This window comes from Lolium perenne, chromosome 1 (assembly GCF_019359855.2).
Source record: "Lolium perenne isolate Kyuss_39 chromosome 1, Kyuss_2.0, whole genome shotgun sequence".
NCBI classification, from domain to species: Eukaryota; Viridiplantae; Streptophyta; class Magnoliopsida; order Poales; family Poaceae; genus Lolium; species Lolium perenne.
In genome coordinates, this window is record NC_067244.2 from 111,463,974 (window position 1) to 111,479,158 (window position 15,185).

At 49.1% G+C, this 15,185-nt stretch overlaps 1 protein-coding gene across 1 annotated transcript; it reads right to left on the reverse strand.

The window, feature by feature from the left end:
- Positions 1–5,822: 5,822 nt before the first annotated feature.
- LOC127299248 (probable pectate lyase 5) lies at positions 5,823–10,235 on the reverse strand. Its single transcript, XM_051329192.2, has 4 exons — positions 9,815–10,235; positions 8,797–9,685; positions 7,999–8,204; positions 5,823–6,226 (listed from the first exon to the last, which is right to left on the reverse strand). Exons 1-4 carry the CDS (start codon positions 9,946–9,948, stop codon positions 6,025–6,027), a joined length of 1,431 nt encoding a protein of 476 aa, XP_051185152.1. The 5' UTR covers positions 9,949–10,235; the 3' UTR covers positions 5,823–6,024.
- Between the last annotated feature and the right edge of the window lie 4,950 nt (positions 10,236–15,185).

Genomic DNA, 15,185 nt, shown 5'->3' on the forward strand with positions numbered 1-15,185 from the left:
GAGCGACGAACAAAAGGGGGAAGAATGGATTAGCTACCCATGCCAACCTTCTAATGAGAGTAACTCTTTATCTCTTACATTATTTGATTGTCCTCCATGCTTACCGAAAGAGGTTGAATGTTATGTTCCTGTGGATTCTCTTGAAATAGTACCTATGAGTAATACTTGTGAGAATAATTATGCTACTGTTATTTATGATAATCCATGCTATTTTGATAAATCTTATGATAATGCTTTGTTTGTGCCTGATGTCGAAATGCATGGTACTAAAGAATTTTGTTTGGCAAATGTTTATGATAAAGCTCTAGATGATGGTCCTATGTTATTTGATAATATTAATTGTACTACTAATGAAAATGGGATTGGAGAGTCCTTGACTTATTCTATGAGTCCCATATCTCTTGAGATTGATCAACTACCTTGTTATATTATTAATAAAAGAAAGTTTGAAAGTTTTAATTCCACTATTCTTGAACTTGATAAAAATTATATGTTTGTGGATCATGAAAAGTATGCTGCATGTGATAGTTATATTGTTGAGTTTGTTCATGAAGCTACTGAAAATTATTATGAGAGAGGAAAATATGGTAGTAGAAATTTTCATGGTACTAATACACCTCTCTATGTGCTTAAAATTTTGAAGTTACACTTGTTCTATCTTCCTATGCTTGTTACTTTGCTTTTCATGAACTTGTTTATTTACAAGATTCCTATGCATAGGAAGCATGTTAGACTTAAATGTGTTTTGAATTTTCTTCTTGATGCTCTCTTTTGCTTCCAATACTATTTCTTGCGAGTGCATCATCAAGACTGCTGAGCCCATCTTAATGGCTATAAAGAAAGCAACTTCTTGGGAGATAACCCATGTGTTATTTTGCTACAGTACTTTATTTTATATTTGTGTCTTGGAAGTTGTTTACTACTGTAGCAACCTCTCCTTATCTTAGTTTTGTGTTTTGTTGTGCCAAGTGAAGCCTCTAATCGAAGGTTGATACTAGATTTGGATTTCTGCGCAGAAACAGATTTCTATCTGTCACGAATCTGGGCTGTTTTCTCTGTAGGAAAATCAGAAAAATATGCCAATTTACGTGCGTGTTCCTCAGATATGTACGCAACTTTCATTAGTTTTGAGTTTTCTGATTTGAGCAACGGAAGTATTTATTTAAAATTCGTCTTTACTGGCTGTTCTGTTTTGGCAGATTCTGTCTCTGTTTTTTGCATTGTCTCTTGTGGACTTTAAGCAAGGCTTTCTAGACGTAGAGGGCTGTAGCTAATGTTTTATTGAGTTCTTGCAATGTGCCACTACAGGATCAAGGTGGATTTAAATTTTTTGAGTACTAACCCCTCTAATGAAGTTTATGAGAAGTTTGGTGTGAAGGAAGTTTTCAAGGGTCAAGAGAGGAGGATGATATATGATCAAGAAGAGTGAAAAGTCTAAGCTTGGGGATGCCCCCGTGGTTCATCCCTGTATATTTCAAGAAGACTCAAGCGTCTAAGCTTGGGGATGCCCAAGGCATCCCCTTCTTCATCAACTTATCAGGTTCCTCCCCTGAAACTATATTTTTATTCGGTCACATCATATGTGCTTTACTTGGAGCGTCTGTGTGCTTTTATTTTCGTTTTGTTTATGTTTGAATAAATTCGGATCCTAGCAATCCTTGTTTAGGAGAGAGACACGCTCCGCTTTTTCATATGAACACTTGTTCTTCGTTTTACTTTTAATGTTCAATGATAAAAGTTGGAAGCTATAATACTTATTATTATTTGGTTGGAAAAAGAAAATGCCTCATATGTCTTGGATAATTTGATACTTGGCAATTGTTTTGAGCTCTCAAGTAGATTAAGTTTTTTTTTTATGTAGTTTAAACCTATTAGTGGAGAACTACCGTAGAGCTTGTTGAAATTGGTTTGCATGATTGGTCTCTCTTAAGGTCTAGATATTTTCTGGTAAAAGTGTTTGAGCAACAAGGAAGACAGTGTAGAGTATTATAATGCTTGCAATATGTTCTTATGTAAGTTTTGCTGTACCGGTTCATACTTGTGTTTGCTTCAAACAACCTTGCTAGCCAAAGCCTTGTACTGAGAGGAAATGCTTCTCGTGCATCCAAAACCTTGAGCCAAAACCTATGCCATGTGTGTCCACCATACCTACCTACTATGTGGTATTTCCTGCCATTCCAAAGTAAATTGCTTGAGTGCTACCTTTAAACAATTCAAAATGCTTCTCAATTTGTGTTAATGTTTTATAGCTCATGAGGAAGTATGTGGTGTTTTATCTTTCAATCTTGTTGGGCAACTTTCACCAATGGACTAGTGGCTTCATCCGCTTATCCAATAATTTTGCAAAAAGAGCTGGCAATGGGATTCCCAGTCCCAAATTAATTAAACTAAATAGACACTCCTCCATGGTATGTGATTGTTGGACGGCACCCGAAGGATTCGGTTAGCCATGGCTTGTGTAAGCAAAGGTTGGGAGGAGTGGCATCATAATAAAACTAAAATAAAAAGGCACTCCTTCATGGTATGAGATTGTTGGCAGGCACCCGAGGATTCGGTTAGCCATGGTTTGTGAAAGAAAGGTTGGAAGGAGTGCCACCCAAAAATAAAAATAATTCATGGGAGCCGCTCTTTGAAGGTTTGTCTGGCAAGGGGGTTAGAGTGCCCACTACCATTCGTTGACAACAACAAACACCTCTCAAAATTTTACTTTTATGCTCTCTTTATGTTTTCAAAACCAAAGCTCTAGCACAAATATAGCAATCAATGCTTCCCTCTGCGAAGGGCCATTCTTTTACTTTATGTTGAGTCAGTTTACCTACTTCCTTCCACCTTAGAAGCAAACACTTGTGTTAACTGTGCATTGATTCTTACATACTTGCATATTTGCATTCATCATATTACTCTATGTTGACAATATCCATGAAATATACATGTTGAAAGTTGAAAGCAACCGCTGAAACTTAAATCTTCCTTTGTGTTGCTTCGATGCCTTTACTTTGAATTTATTGCTTTATGAGTTAACTCTTGTGCAAGACTTTTGATGCTTGTCTTGAAAGTATTATTCATGAAAAGTTTTGCTATATGTTATCTATTTGTTAGCAACTATAGATCATTGCCTTGAGTCACTTCATTCATTTCATATGCTTTGTAATAGTATGATCAAGGTTATGTAAGTAGCATGTCACTACAGAAATTATTCTTTTTATCGTTTACCTGCTCGGGACGAGCAGGAACTAAGCTTGGGGATGCTGATACGTCCCCGACGTATCCATAATTTGGCTGTTCCATGCTTGTTTTATGACAATACTTACATGTTTTGCTTGCACTTTATGATGATTTCATGCATTTTCCGGAACTAACCTATTAACGAGATGCCACGGTGCCGGTTCTGTTTTTGCTTTTGGTTCCGTAAAGGCTGTTCGGGCAATATTCTCGGAATTGGACGAAATCAACGCCAAACCTCCTATTTTTCCCGGAAGGCTCCAGAACACCGAAGAAGAGTCGGAGAGGGGCCGAGGGGCCACCACACCACAAGGCGGCGCGGGCCAGACCCTGGCCGCGCCGGCCTAGGGTCGCCCCCAGGTGCCCCCCCTGCGCCGCCTCTTCGCCTATAAAATCCCTTTCGACCTAAAAATACCGGACCAATTGACGAAACTCCAGAAAGACTCCAGGGCCGCCGCCACCGTCGCGAAACTCCAATTCGGGGGACATAACTCTGTTCCGGCACCCTGCCGGAACGGGGAAGTGCCCCCGGAAGCCATCTCCATCGACGCCACCGCCTCCATCATGCTCCGTGAGTAGTTCCCCCATGGACTACGGGTTCTAGCAGTAGCTATGTCGGTATACTCTCCCCCATGTACTTTAATACAATGGTCTCATGAGCTGCCCTACATGATTGAGATTCATCTGATGTAATCGGTGTTGTGTTTGTTGGGATCCGATGGATGATACATTATGATTAGTCTATCTATAAAGTTTGTGAAGTTATTGTTGCTGCAATCTTGTTATGCTTAATGCTTGTCACTAGGGCCCGAGTGCCATGATCTTAGATTTGAGCTCTATACTTATTGCTTAGATTGTATCTACAAGTTGTATGCACATGTCACTGTCCGGAACCAAAGGCCCCGAAGTGACAGAAATCGGGACAACCGGAGGGGATGGCGGTGATGTGAGGGACACATGTTTTCACGGAGTGTTAATGCTTTGCTCCGGTACTCTATTAAAAGGAGTATCTTAATATCCAGTAGTTTCCCTTGAGGCCCGGCTGCCACCGGCTGGTAGGACAAAAGATGTTGTGCAAGTTTCTCATTGCGAGCACGTACGACTATATTGGAAAACATGCCTACATAATTAATAATCTTGATGTTCTTTCTTAATGCTTTGAATCCTATCAATTGCCCAACTGTAATTTGTTCACCCAACACTTGTCACTTATTGGAGAGTTACCACTAGTGTAGATCGCTGGGAACCCCGGTCCATCTCTCATCATTATATACTCGTTCTATATGTCATTGGAAGTAGTATCAACTATCTTCTGGTGCCATTGCTCTCATATTGCTATTATCGCGCATTGTGTTATCACATTATGCTCTCATATTATCGCTACTTTCACATCACCCCTGTTACTAGTGCTTTTCCAGGTGCAGCTGAATTGACAACTCAGTTGTTAAGGCTTATAAGTATTCTTTACCTCCCCTTGTGTCGAATCAATAAATTTGGGTTATACTACCCTCGAAGACTATCGCGATCCCCTATACTTGTGGGTTATCAGACACCTGTGTTAAGCTTCATGCACTAGCCACTTGAACCAAAAGTTCGAACTGATGGAAAGGACTAGGCAATCCACATATACACTTCACAACACCCCCACTCGCGTGTGACGGGAGGACGAGAAGACAAGTCAACACGTGTAGAGAGGCAAAGAGGCAGCGGCGGCGGCCGGGCGCGGGACGGTAGGGTGCCGGGGCGGGCGGCGGCTGCGGCTGCGAGAAGAGGGGGGAGAAGAGATATTTTTTAGAATAAATTGTGAAAGCCAGGATTTGAACTTGAGACCTGGGGCTCTGATACCATGTTAAGCTTCATGCACTAGCCACTTGAACCAAAAGTTCGAACTGATGGAAAGGACTAGGCAATCCACATATACACTTCACAACAACCTGATCATGCTCGGTACGGTTTTCGACGAGATGGATTCATGGATGACATGCTCAAATCGTCGAAGTTAATGCCTCCAATGTTGATAGCACGAGGTTAGTGAATGTGAAAGGTTTTTATGTCACATATATTGTTTTGACAAGGTATGGTCACATATGTTGTTTGTAACATGTACAGTAGCGTTTAATGCGTTGAGCCGTTGATTATGGATGCCTCCTGCGACGGGTTCAATTTTGGCCACAAATGCTTCTTTTCTGAGTTCTTTCTGTATGTTCCATGTGTTTGTCTTTCATTTCGTGTGTGTTGTCAGTTGTGACTTGTGACCTAATTCAATTATTTTCCTAAGTAATGGGATTTGTTCCATGGCCGAAATTTCTTGATTGCACGAGCATGTTTGAATGTTGCAACAACTTTGAAGCGTCACAAGGGAAAACGGTTGCAACGATGTTGCGAAGAGAGGAGAGAAATACTGTCTCAAGATCATGCCTTTTCAAATAAAAAACGGATGGAAGGTAGCCCAAAAAATAAAATTATCAGGAGCCTAGCGTAAACTTAGGAATCACTTTAGATTTAGTCCGATAGAACAGTTGTTCAAGTCGAGCTTTCCCTTATAAGCTAGTCCAGTGAATTCTTTTTCTCTGGCAGAGGTTAGAGTTGACAACCACGAATGAATCAGTGAATCATCTATTCTCATTCGTAACAGCCACACTGACACTAGCTTGAATATTTCCTCACCCATTCCCATGTGCTGGTACATGGGCATGGGGTATATCTACTGCTGCTTCCTATCTCCCTAATGTCAACTTTCCGCTACTTTTCTCCTCCTTTTCCTACCTTTCCCTACTGAATCATGATAATCTGAATCAAGTTTTACAGTGGGTGCAAGCATATCAGAGCAAGAACCAAAGTAGTCAACCGCAGCATCGAGCATGATCGGCAGCTCCAATCGCCGCTGCTGCCGTAGACCATCCCCAGGTAGCCGTACCCGTTGCCTCCGCCTCCGGCGCCTCCACCGCCCGTAGCCGATCCGGCATAGTTGAGCCCGGCGTACGCGGCCGCTTCGCCGTTGTCCCTGCCAGAGAACACACACGCTGTATGTAAGACGGTAAGATATCGCAGCGAAACCAGCAACTATTATGTATGCAGATGTTCTTACGCCTTTTTCGTGTGTTGGTTAAGCTGAGATCTACCACTGATGTCACGAGTGAACACTGGAATAAGAATTGGATTCCGGGGAACATGGTACAGGACGACAAAAAGGCCACAGGGGATTTTATTTTTCTAACGGAAACGCTGCCGCTAGACCTAGGCAACAACTGGGACGAACCCTCCGCTCTCTCGGTTGGTGAACGAAGGACACTGCCCTAGATGGTATAGTCAAACACAATTTGCGGAAACCACGAACCATGCATTGCTACCTATAGTTGCATAAACTACTTAATTTACACATTTTCTTTTACAAACCACCAACTATTCTCAGATTAAGCTAATTAACAAGGGGTAGATCTAACGACCGGGGCCAACAAGCTAGTGACGAGATGTCATGCCTGTCCACACATGTCATCAGCTGACAATGCATGCTAACCGATCCATGAAAATTTAAACAATTTGGATCAAGCAGTTTTGTCACTTTATATGAGATTTGGCCAAAATTTGATGAAATTTTCAAAAATAGAAATCTAAAAGGAATCTAATAATTGAAATAATACAACAAACTAACATGTGAAAGTTTAGAACAAATTTGACGAGCCGTTTGAAAGTTTTCTTCACTTTTTTTGAGAATCGGCCAAACTGTTCTGAATTTTTTGAACTTGTCAAAAATTATGCGACAATTAGCTAATGGCACGTGCACACGCAATGCTACATTCTATCACTGCCTCATGGGCTCCATAGTCAAATCTGAAATTTGAACCTATGTGCAACCTATTACATGAATAATTGATAGTACGTTGTAAAAAAAGCATGTAAGTGAATATACGACAATCTAAGTCAATAGTGGATGGTTTCTACAATTTCCTCTAATACTCGTACAGTTTTTAGCATGAAAATTAAAGAATGGCCATGGAGAGAAAATTACACCGGTGTTAGCCGAGATTACCCCCGACTAATTGATGCGATAAAATAGAGGTGTTGGCATGAGATAAGGAAACATAATGAAACCCCTAAAATATCTCCAGAAGAGTGGTGCAACACAACATAGCTTGTACTATTTCTGATTTTTTTTTCTTCAAAAAACTATATGTGGGTTATATAAAAAAGACGGTGGTAGTACAAGACATTGTCACAACCTGGTCACTCCCATATTGGTGGTAACAACATCTTGTATAACGGGATGGAGGCAATGTGTGTGTAATACACAAATGTTTCTTCAGTTTTATAATGGAGCATCATTGTGGGCGGGATTGAAGTGCTAGGACTGAGGTTTCTGGGACAAAATCAGCCATGAGACATGATGAGAGGTGCCCATGTGGAGATGCACACAGAGGGACCGACTGCCGTGCTCCCCGGTGGGCTACTACCGCTATTCGGTCTCCTTTTTGTTCTCGGGCAGGCTTCGTTTCTTGCAGGAGACTGGCGAAATTTCACATGAATCCACGACCCGGGATGCGGTGCCGGGTGCCCGGCACGCCGCACGCACTCCGGGCTCCGGCGACCGATGTCCGTTGGAGGAAGACAAAGGCATGTACTCAAAAGGAAGAGGCCAAAAGTTGCGTAGCAGAGGGACCCGCTTTATCAGCAGCGATTGCAGTTTGACGCACTGATAGTACGAGATATTTCACGTAGACGGCGGATGAATAAAGAAAGAAAGCGTGCCGGCGTGGCCGCGTGGTGGAGCGTACGTACCTGGGTCCGCCGAGGACGCCGGCGCCCATGGTGAGCTGGTCGACGAGCGCCGCCGACTTTGGGTCGACGCTGGAGGCCTTGTCGTAGATGGCCTCCAGGCCTTCGCCGGACGGGACGAAGAAGGCGCCATTCACCATCATGTCCCCCTCCGACCGCCAGTTCCACCCGTCCCACTGCCCCTCCTCTGTGTCCACACGTTTCGTCACCTGAAAACAGCAACACACACGGCTGTTACATTTCAGCTCGATCATTCAGAGTCTGGAGTGGTACTATCTGCTGGGGTGGCCGTGTCCTCGGTGTTTGCCGCAACCGGGACGAGCCTCGGATGCCACCCCTGGCACTGGCTGGACCCAAATCCGGGAAGCCCGATCGAGATGCAACTTTTGTAAAAAGCAAAAATCCGGTACAAGGAAATACCATGGGCAGTCACCGATCAATGATACAAGTTTCACAGGACCATCGGCACTAGCTACAGTACCCATGCACAGTGTTGGAGTTGGAAGAGGGACCCAAAAAAAATGCAGAAAATATCTTGGGACAAAACGGTGAATAAATGGCTTCAGCTTTTTTGGGCAGTAGAAGAGGACAATGGCCACGGCACTCTGGCAACCACCGCGCGTGCGGTAGACATACTTGCACTCGCGTCCCACTCAAAACTCCAAACTGAGACTTGCCAAGCAAAGCAAAGCAAAGAACAGAGCAAACCCAAGGCCCAGAAACATCGCCGGCGGCAAGAAACGAGAGAGAGAACCCACAGGAACACGGCACGGCAACACAGAGGGGAGGGGACACACGCACCTCCTTGGCGTTTGGGTTGGCGGGGGCGATGTATCGGTTCCCCTGGCTGTTGATGGTGGGCGAGGCGCTGCCGCCGATGGCGTACATCTGCCACGCCGTGTAGTCGTTGTTGACGATGTGGAAGTAGCCCCTCCGGCATCGCGGCATCCGCTGGACCAGCCCGAGGCCGAAGTGGTTGAACGCCACCGTGACCTGCATCCCGGAGTCCGGCGCGTACCCGTCGCTGTGCCCCAGCAGCATCACCTCGTCGTGGTGGGCGAAGTAGCTGTTGGACACCGTCACCGCCGTCGTGCCCATGATGGCGTCCACCAGCCCGTCCGCGCACCGCCACAGCGCGCAGTGGTCCACCCACACCTCCCGCGCCGAGAACAGCGAGATGCCGTCGCCGTCCGACCGCGTCCGCCACCCGGCGTGCGTCGGCGACGACCGCACGTTCGCGTTCCCGGCCGGCACGCAGTCGTGCACGTGCAGGTTGTGGATGATCACGTTGGACACGTACTGCAGCGTGATGCACGCGCCGCCGGCGACGTGCACGCTCGCGCCGCGCCCGTCCAGCGTCTTGTAGCTGTTCACCAGCAGCTCCTCGTTCAGCCGGATGGTCATGTCGCGGGCGAACGTGATCCAGAGCGGGCCTTCCTGGATCGCGGCGTGACGGAGCGTCCCCGGCGACGGGTTCACCGGGTCCCGGTCCGACGGGTCCGTCACCACGTAGTACGGCCCGCCCTTGCCGCCCAGCGCGTTGCGCCCGAACCCGATGCCGCAGTCCGCTAGACGCTGGCGGTCCTCCCACCAGTTTGTCCCCGCGCACCGCCAGCAGTCGTCGATTGGGTTACCCGTCATGCACCCGCCGCCTGCCTCCTGCATCCGCCGCCGCGACCTCGCAACCTCCCTGGACATGCCAACGCCACCATTACTTCACATTACACATGGGAAAAGAACGAATGAGTACAAAAGATTGCAAATTTGCAGAACTCAGCCATCCGACTTCTAGGATGCCCAAATTCAAGGGATAAGGTACCTGTGGAAGTCGGCGACGACGGCGTCGGGGTTGGCCACGGAGGAGTTGAGCAGAGGGAGGGGAGAGGCCGTGGCCCCGAGCAGCAGGAGGGGGAGGAGGAACATAATGCGGCTGGATTTGGGGGCTCCGGCCATGGTTTCTTCGCTGGACGGGAGGTGTCAGAGTGTCGATGCGGTGGATTTTATAGCAATGCGGGAGAATGGCAGCACGCGGCAGAGCGAGCGGGCCGACGGAGTCGGGGACGCCCAAGTTCTTGACATTTGGAGCTCGGGTTTGGGACGGCAATGGCCAAGGGGGAAGTGTAGGAGTGGTGTGAATGGGGAAGGGAGGGGAGGGGAGAGTGGGAGAGGGGATGTGATTTGGAATCTCCTGGGAGAGATTTCTTCCTTGCTTGTCAAATGATGCACACGGGAGGGTTGAGGAGAATGTCTGGGTGAGGATATAATGCAAAATGTGATAGTAGGAAGAAATAGAGGGATGCAACAAAGAAAAGCCATAGTTCACCGAAGTTTTCTGTGCAACTAATCCGACTAATCAGCATCTTAAAACAGCTCTAGTTTCACGGCAACAAGCTTGGCAGGAGCGATAGCATTCTATTAGAACGAGTTGAAAAATGTTCCACGGTACAAACATTAAAAAAAAAGACTTGTTGTTGCACAATCTAATTACTCCCTCCGGTTCATATTAATTGACTCTAATATGGATGTATCTAGACACATTTTAATTCTAGATACATCTATATTGAAGTCAATTAATATGAATCGGAGGGAGTACAAAGTTAGAACCCTTGTTTTCATTTCGTAGAAAGTTCAAGTTTTGTAGGAAACAACTAGAAGCCAGAACTAGGGTTTCTGCCCTGAAAATTGGGACTCTACTCGAAGAGCACCATAAACATCTATATAGTGTGGTCACCTCCACTTACCTTAAACACACCTGAAATTCACCAATCACCGGACTAAGGGTGTGTTCGGTTCCAGAATCTGGAGGAATGGGACGGAACCGTTCCGCACCTGGAGCCCGTTCTCGTGTTCGGTTCGGCAAAAGAACGGAACGAAGTGGTTCCCCGAAAGGGAATATTCCTCAAATATGCGGAACGGCCTCGTCCGGCCGAATCGGCCGGATCGCGAGGAACGGCTCGCTAATGCCAAACTAATCCCTCTCTGGCGCTCTCCCTCACGTAAACTCTCTCCCCCTCTCTCTCCTGCGTTTCTTCTCCAAGGGCCGGCCGCGGGGCTAAGCGGCGGCGGCCGCGGCGGCAGCGGCAGCATCTAGCAGCGGCGGCGACCGGCGAGCAGCAGCGGCGCGGCAGCCGGCGAGCGAGCGGCCGCGGCGGACGGAGCGGCGGGGCGGCGGACGGAGCGGCGCGGCCGGACCGGGCGGCGCGACCCTCCTTGCTCGCGGCCGGGGACGGCGGGAGCCGGCGGCGCGGCGGCCGGGCAGGCGCGGCCGGACCGGGTAGGCGCGGCCCTCCGTGCTCGCGGCCGAGGCAGCCAGACGGCGCGGCGGCCGGCGAGGTCCCATGCCATGGTGGAGACGAAGCCTAAATTAGGCCAATTATTGCTAATTCCTTTAAATTAGGCTAATTATTTGCATGTTTAGATTAATTACATTTGATTCCATTCTATACTTTCTCAAATATACCGAACATGAGGATGGATGAAATGGGATGGGATGGGATGGAATGGAATGGAACCATTCCATTCCACCTTGTCCCAAAAACGAACACATCCTAAGAGCATCCCCACTCGTCTTCCCGACGAGGCCCCCGAGCGACTATTTTCCCATCCGGACGGCGTAAGTCGCCCAGTCGCGCCCCCGGTTCCTCGATTTCGTCCGGATTCGGGCCTAAATCCATCCGGCGAGCCCACGCCAACCCCGGTCCCCCGGGGTTCTATCGGGGAGTCCGGACGAGTGATAAGCGGGGAAGGGACCGATCTGTCGGCGACTCGACACACGAACCCCACCGCCACCTCGCTCAAAATCTCCCCCACCCCTCCTGTCTCTCTCGCCGCCGGCACGACCCCGCCGGCTTGTTGCCCAGATTCCGCCGTCTCTCCTTCCCCACCTGCCTATATTCCGTCGTCTTTCGACGACGGCCTATCTGGCTGCTCCTCCGTCGGCCTGTTTTCCGACGACGGCCTACTCCTTGTCGTTTGCGGCTTGGGTTGCCTTGACGACGCCCGTCAGGTGTTCGTCCATTTGCCTCGCCGGCCATGGACTCGGACGAAGAGGAGGAGCAGATGTTCGTCGAGCTTATGCGAGAAGAGATGGCAGCCGCTGCCCAAGACGAGGAGCACATGCTCATCCTCGGTTGCTTATCAAGCCTGTACGCCGGGGTGGCAACTGGTCGACGTGGTGGGTCGGCACCAGGTCGCCGGAAGTGCAAGACGAGACAGCGAATGGAGGGCTACTACATGTTGTACGCCGACTACTTCGCCGACAATCCATTGCACAGTGAGACTGTTTTCATGCGTCGTTTCAGGATGAGCAGAAAGCTATTTCTGCAAATTGTGTATGCCATTCGAGACTTTGACCCCTACTTCAGATGCAAAGCGGATTGCACTGGCTTGGTTGGATTTTCGTCACTGCAGAAGTGCACAGTGGCTATGAGGATGCTGGCGTATGGAGCTCCCGGTGATGGTGCAGATGACTATCTTCGGATGGCAGAGTCCACCGCCCTTGATTGTTTCTACCGGTTCTGCAGGGCCGTCATAGCAGTGTTCGGGGACTTTTACTTGAGATCACCCACTGTCGAAGATACTCAGAGGATCCTTGCAACAAATGAAGCTAGGGGTTTTCCAGGGATGCTTGGAAGCATTGACTACATGCATTGGAAATGGAAGAACTGTCCGTTTGCGCGGCAGGGAATGTACAAGGGTCACAAAAACGGATGCGCTGTGATACTTGAAGCAGTGGCTACCCATGATCTCTGGATTTGGCACTCTTCCTTTGGTATGCCTGGATCCAACAATGACATCAACGTCCTAAACTGCTCCCCGATCTTTTCCAAGCTTGTTGAGGGTCATGCTCCCACGGTGAACTATGTGATCAATGGTCGGCACTACAACAAAGGATACTACCTTGCAGACGGTATCTATCCAAAGTGGGCAACATTTGTGAAGACTATCTCGAAATCTAGCACCCCCAAACTTTGCGAGTTTGTCAAGAAACAAGAAGCTTGCCGAAAAGACATCGAGCGTGCATTTGGTGTCCTCCAGCAGAGATTTGTTGTCGTCCGGTTCCCCGCTATGACTTGGTCCAAAGATCAGATGTGGGAGGTGATGAATTGTTGTGTGTGCTTACACAATATGATTATTGAAAATGAGCGAAAACATCTGTTTCCTCTGGCTGAGCAACAAGCACCATATGAGAGAGAGGGTCCTCTTGCACAGCCTAATCACCAGGTGCCAACATCATGGGCCGCCTTCCTTGCTATGCGCCAGGAGATTCGAGACTCTACAATGCATCAACAGCTGCAAGATGATCTGGTGGAGTTGCACAATCTAATTACAAAGTTAGAACCCTTGTTTTCATTTCGTAGAAAGTTCAAATTTTGTAGGAAACAACTAGAAGCCAGAACTAGGGTTTCTGCCCTGAAAATTGGGACTCTACTCGAAGAGCACCATAAACATCTATATAGTGTGGTCACCTCCACTTACCTTAAACACACCTGGAATTCACCAATCACCGGACTAAGGGTGTGTTCGGTTCCAGAATCTGGAGGAATGGGACGGAACCGTTCCGCACCTGGAGCCCGTTCTCGTGTTCGGTTAGGCAAAAGAACGGAACGAAGTGGTTCCCCGAAAGGGAATATTCCTCAAATATGCGGAATGGCCTCGTCCGGCCGAATCGGCCGGATCGCGAGGAACGGCTCGCTAATGCCAAACTAATCCCTCTCTGGCGCTCTCCCTCACGTAAACTCTCTCCCCCTCTCTCTCCTGCGTTTCTTCTCCAAGGACGGCGGCCGGCGACGGCCGGCGGCATCTAGCGGCGGCGACCGGCGAGCAGAAGCGGCGGCGTGGCAGCCGGCGAGCAGAGGCGGCCGCGGCGGACGGAGCAGCGGGGCGGCGGACGGAGCAGCGCGGCCGCGGCGGACGGAGCAGCGCGGCCGGACCGGGCAGGCGCGACCCTCTTTGCTCGCGGCTAGGACGGCGGGGGCCAGCGGCGCGACGGCCGAGCAGCGCGGCCGGACCGGGTAGGCGCGGCCCTCCGTGCTCGCGGCCAGGACGGCGGGGGCCAGCGGCGCGGCGGCCGGCGAGGTCCCAGGCCATGGTGGAGATGAAGCCTAAATTAGGCCAATTATTGCTAATTCCTTTAAATTAGGCTAATTATTTGCATGTTTAGATTAATTACATTTGATTCCATTCTATACTTTCTCAAATATACCGAACATCAGGATGGATGAAATGGGATGGGATGGGATGGAATGGAATGGAACCATTCCATTCCACCTTGTCCCAAAAACGAACACATCCTAAGAGCATCCCCACTCGTCTCCCCGACGAGGCCCCCGAGCGACTATTTTCCCATCCGGACGGCGTAATTCGGCCCAGTCGCGCCCCCGGTTCCTCGATTTCGTCTGGATTCGGGCCTAAATCCATCCGGCGAGCCCACGCCAACCCCGGTCCCCCGGGGTTCTATCGGGGAGTCCGGACGAGTGATAAGCGGGGAAGGGCCCGATCTGTCGGCGACTCGACACACGAACCCCACCGCCACCTCGCTCAAAATCTCCCCCACCCCTCCTGTCTCTCTCGCCGCCGGCACCACCCCGCCGGCTTGTTGCCCAGATTCCGCCGTCTCTCCTTCCCCACCTGCCTATATTCCGTCGTCTTTCGACGACGGCCTATCTGGCTGCTCCTCCGTCGGCCTGTTTTCCGACGACGGCCTACTCCTCGTCGTTTGCGGCTTGGGTTGCCTTGACGACGCCCGTCAGGTGTTCGTCCATTTGCCTCGCCGGCCATGGACTCGGACGAAGAGGAGGAGCAGATGTTCGTCGAGCTTATGCGAGAAGAAATGGCAGCCGCTGCCCAAGACGAGGAGCACATGCTCATCCTCGGTTGCTTATCAAGCCTGTACGCCGGGGTGGCAACTGGTCGACGTGGTGGGTCGGCACCAGGTCGCCGGAAGTGCAAGACGAGACAACGAATGGAGGGCTACTACATGTTGTACGCCGACTACTTCGCCGACAATCCATTGCACAGTGAGACTGTTTTCATGCGTCGTTTCAGGATGAGCAGAAAGCTATTTCTGCAAATTGTGTATGCCATCCGAGACTTTGACCCTACTTCAGATGCAAAGTGGATTGCACTGGCTTGGTTGGATTTTCGTCACTGCAGAAGTGCACAGTGGCTATGAGGATGCTGGCGTATGG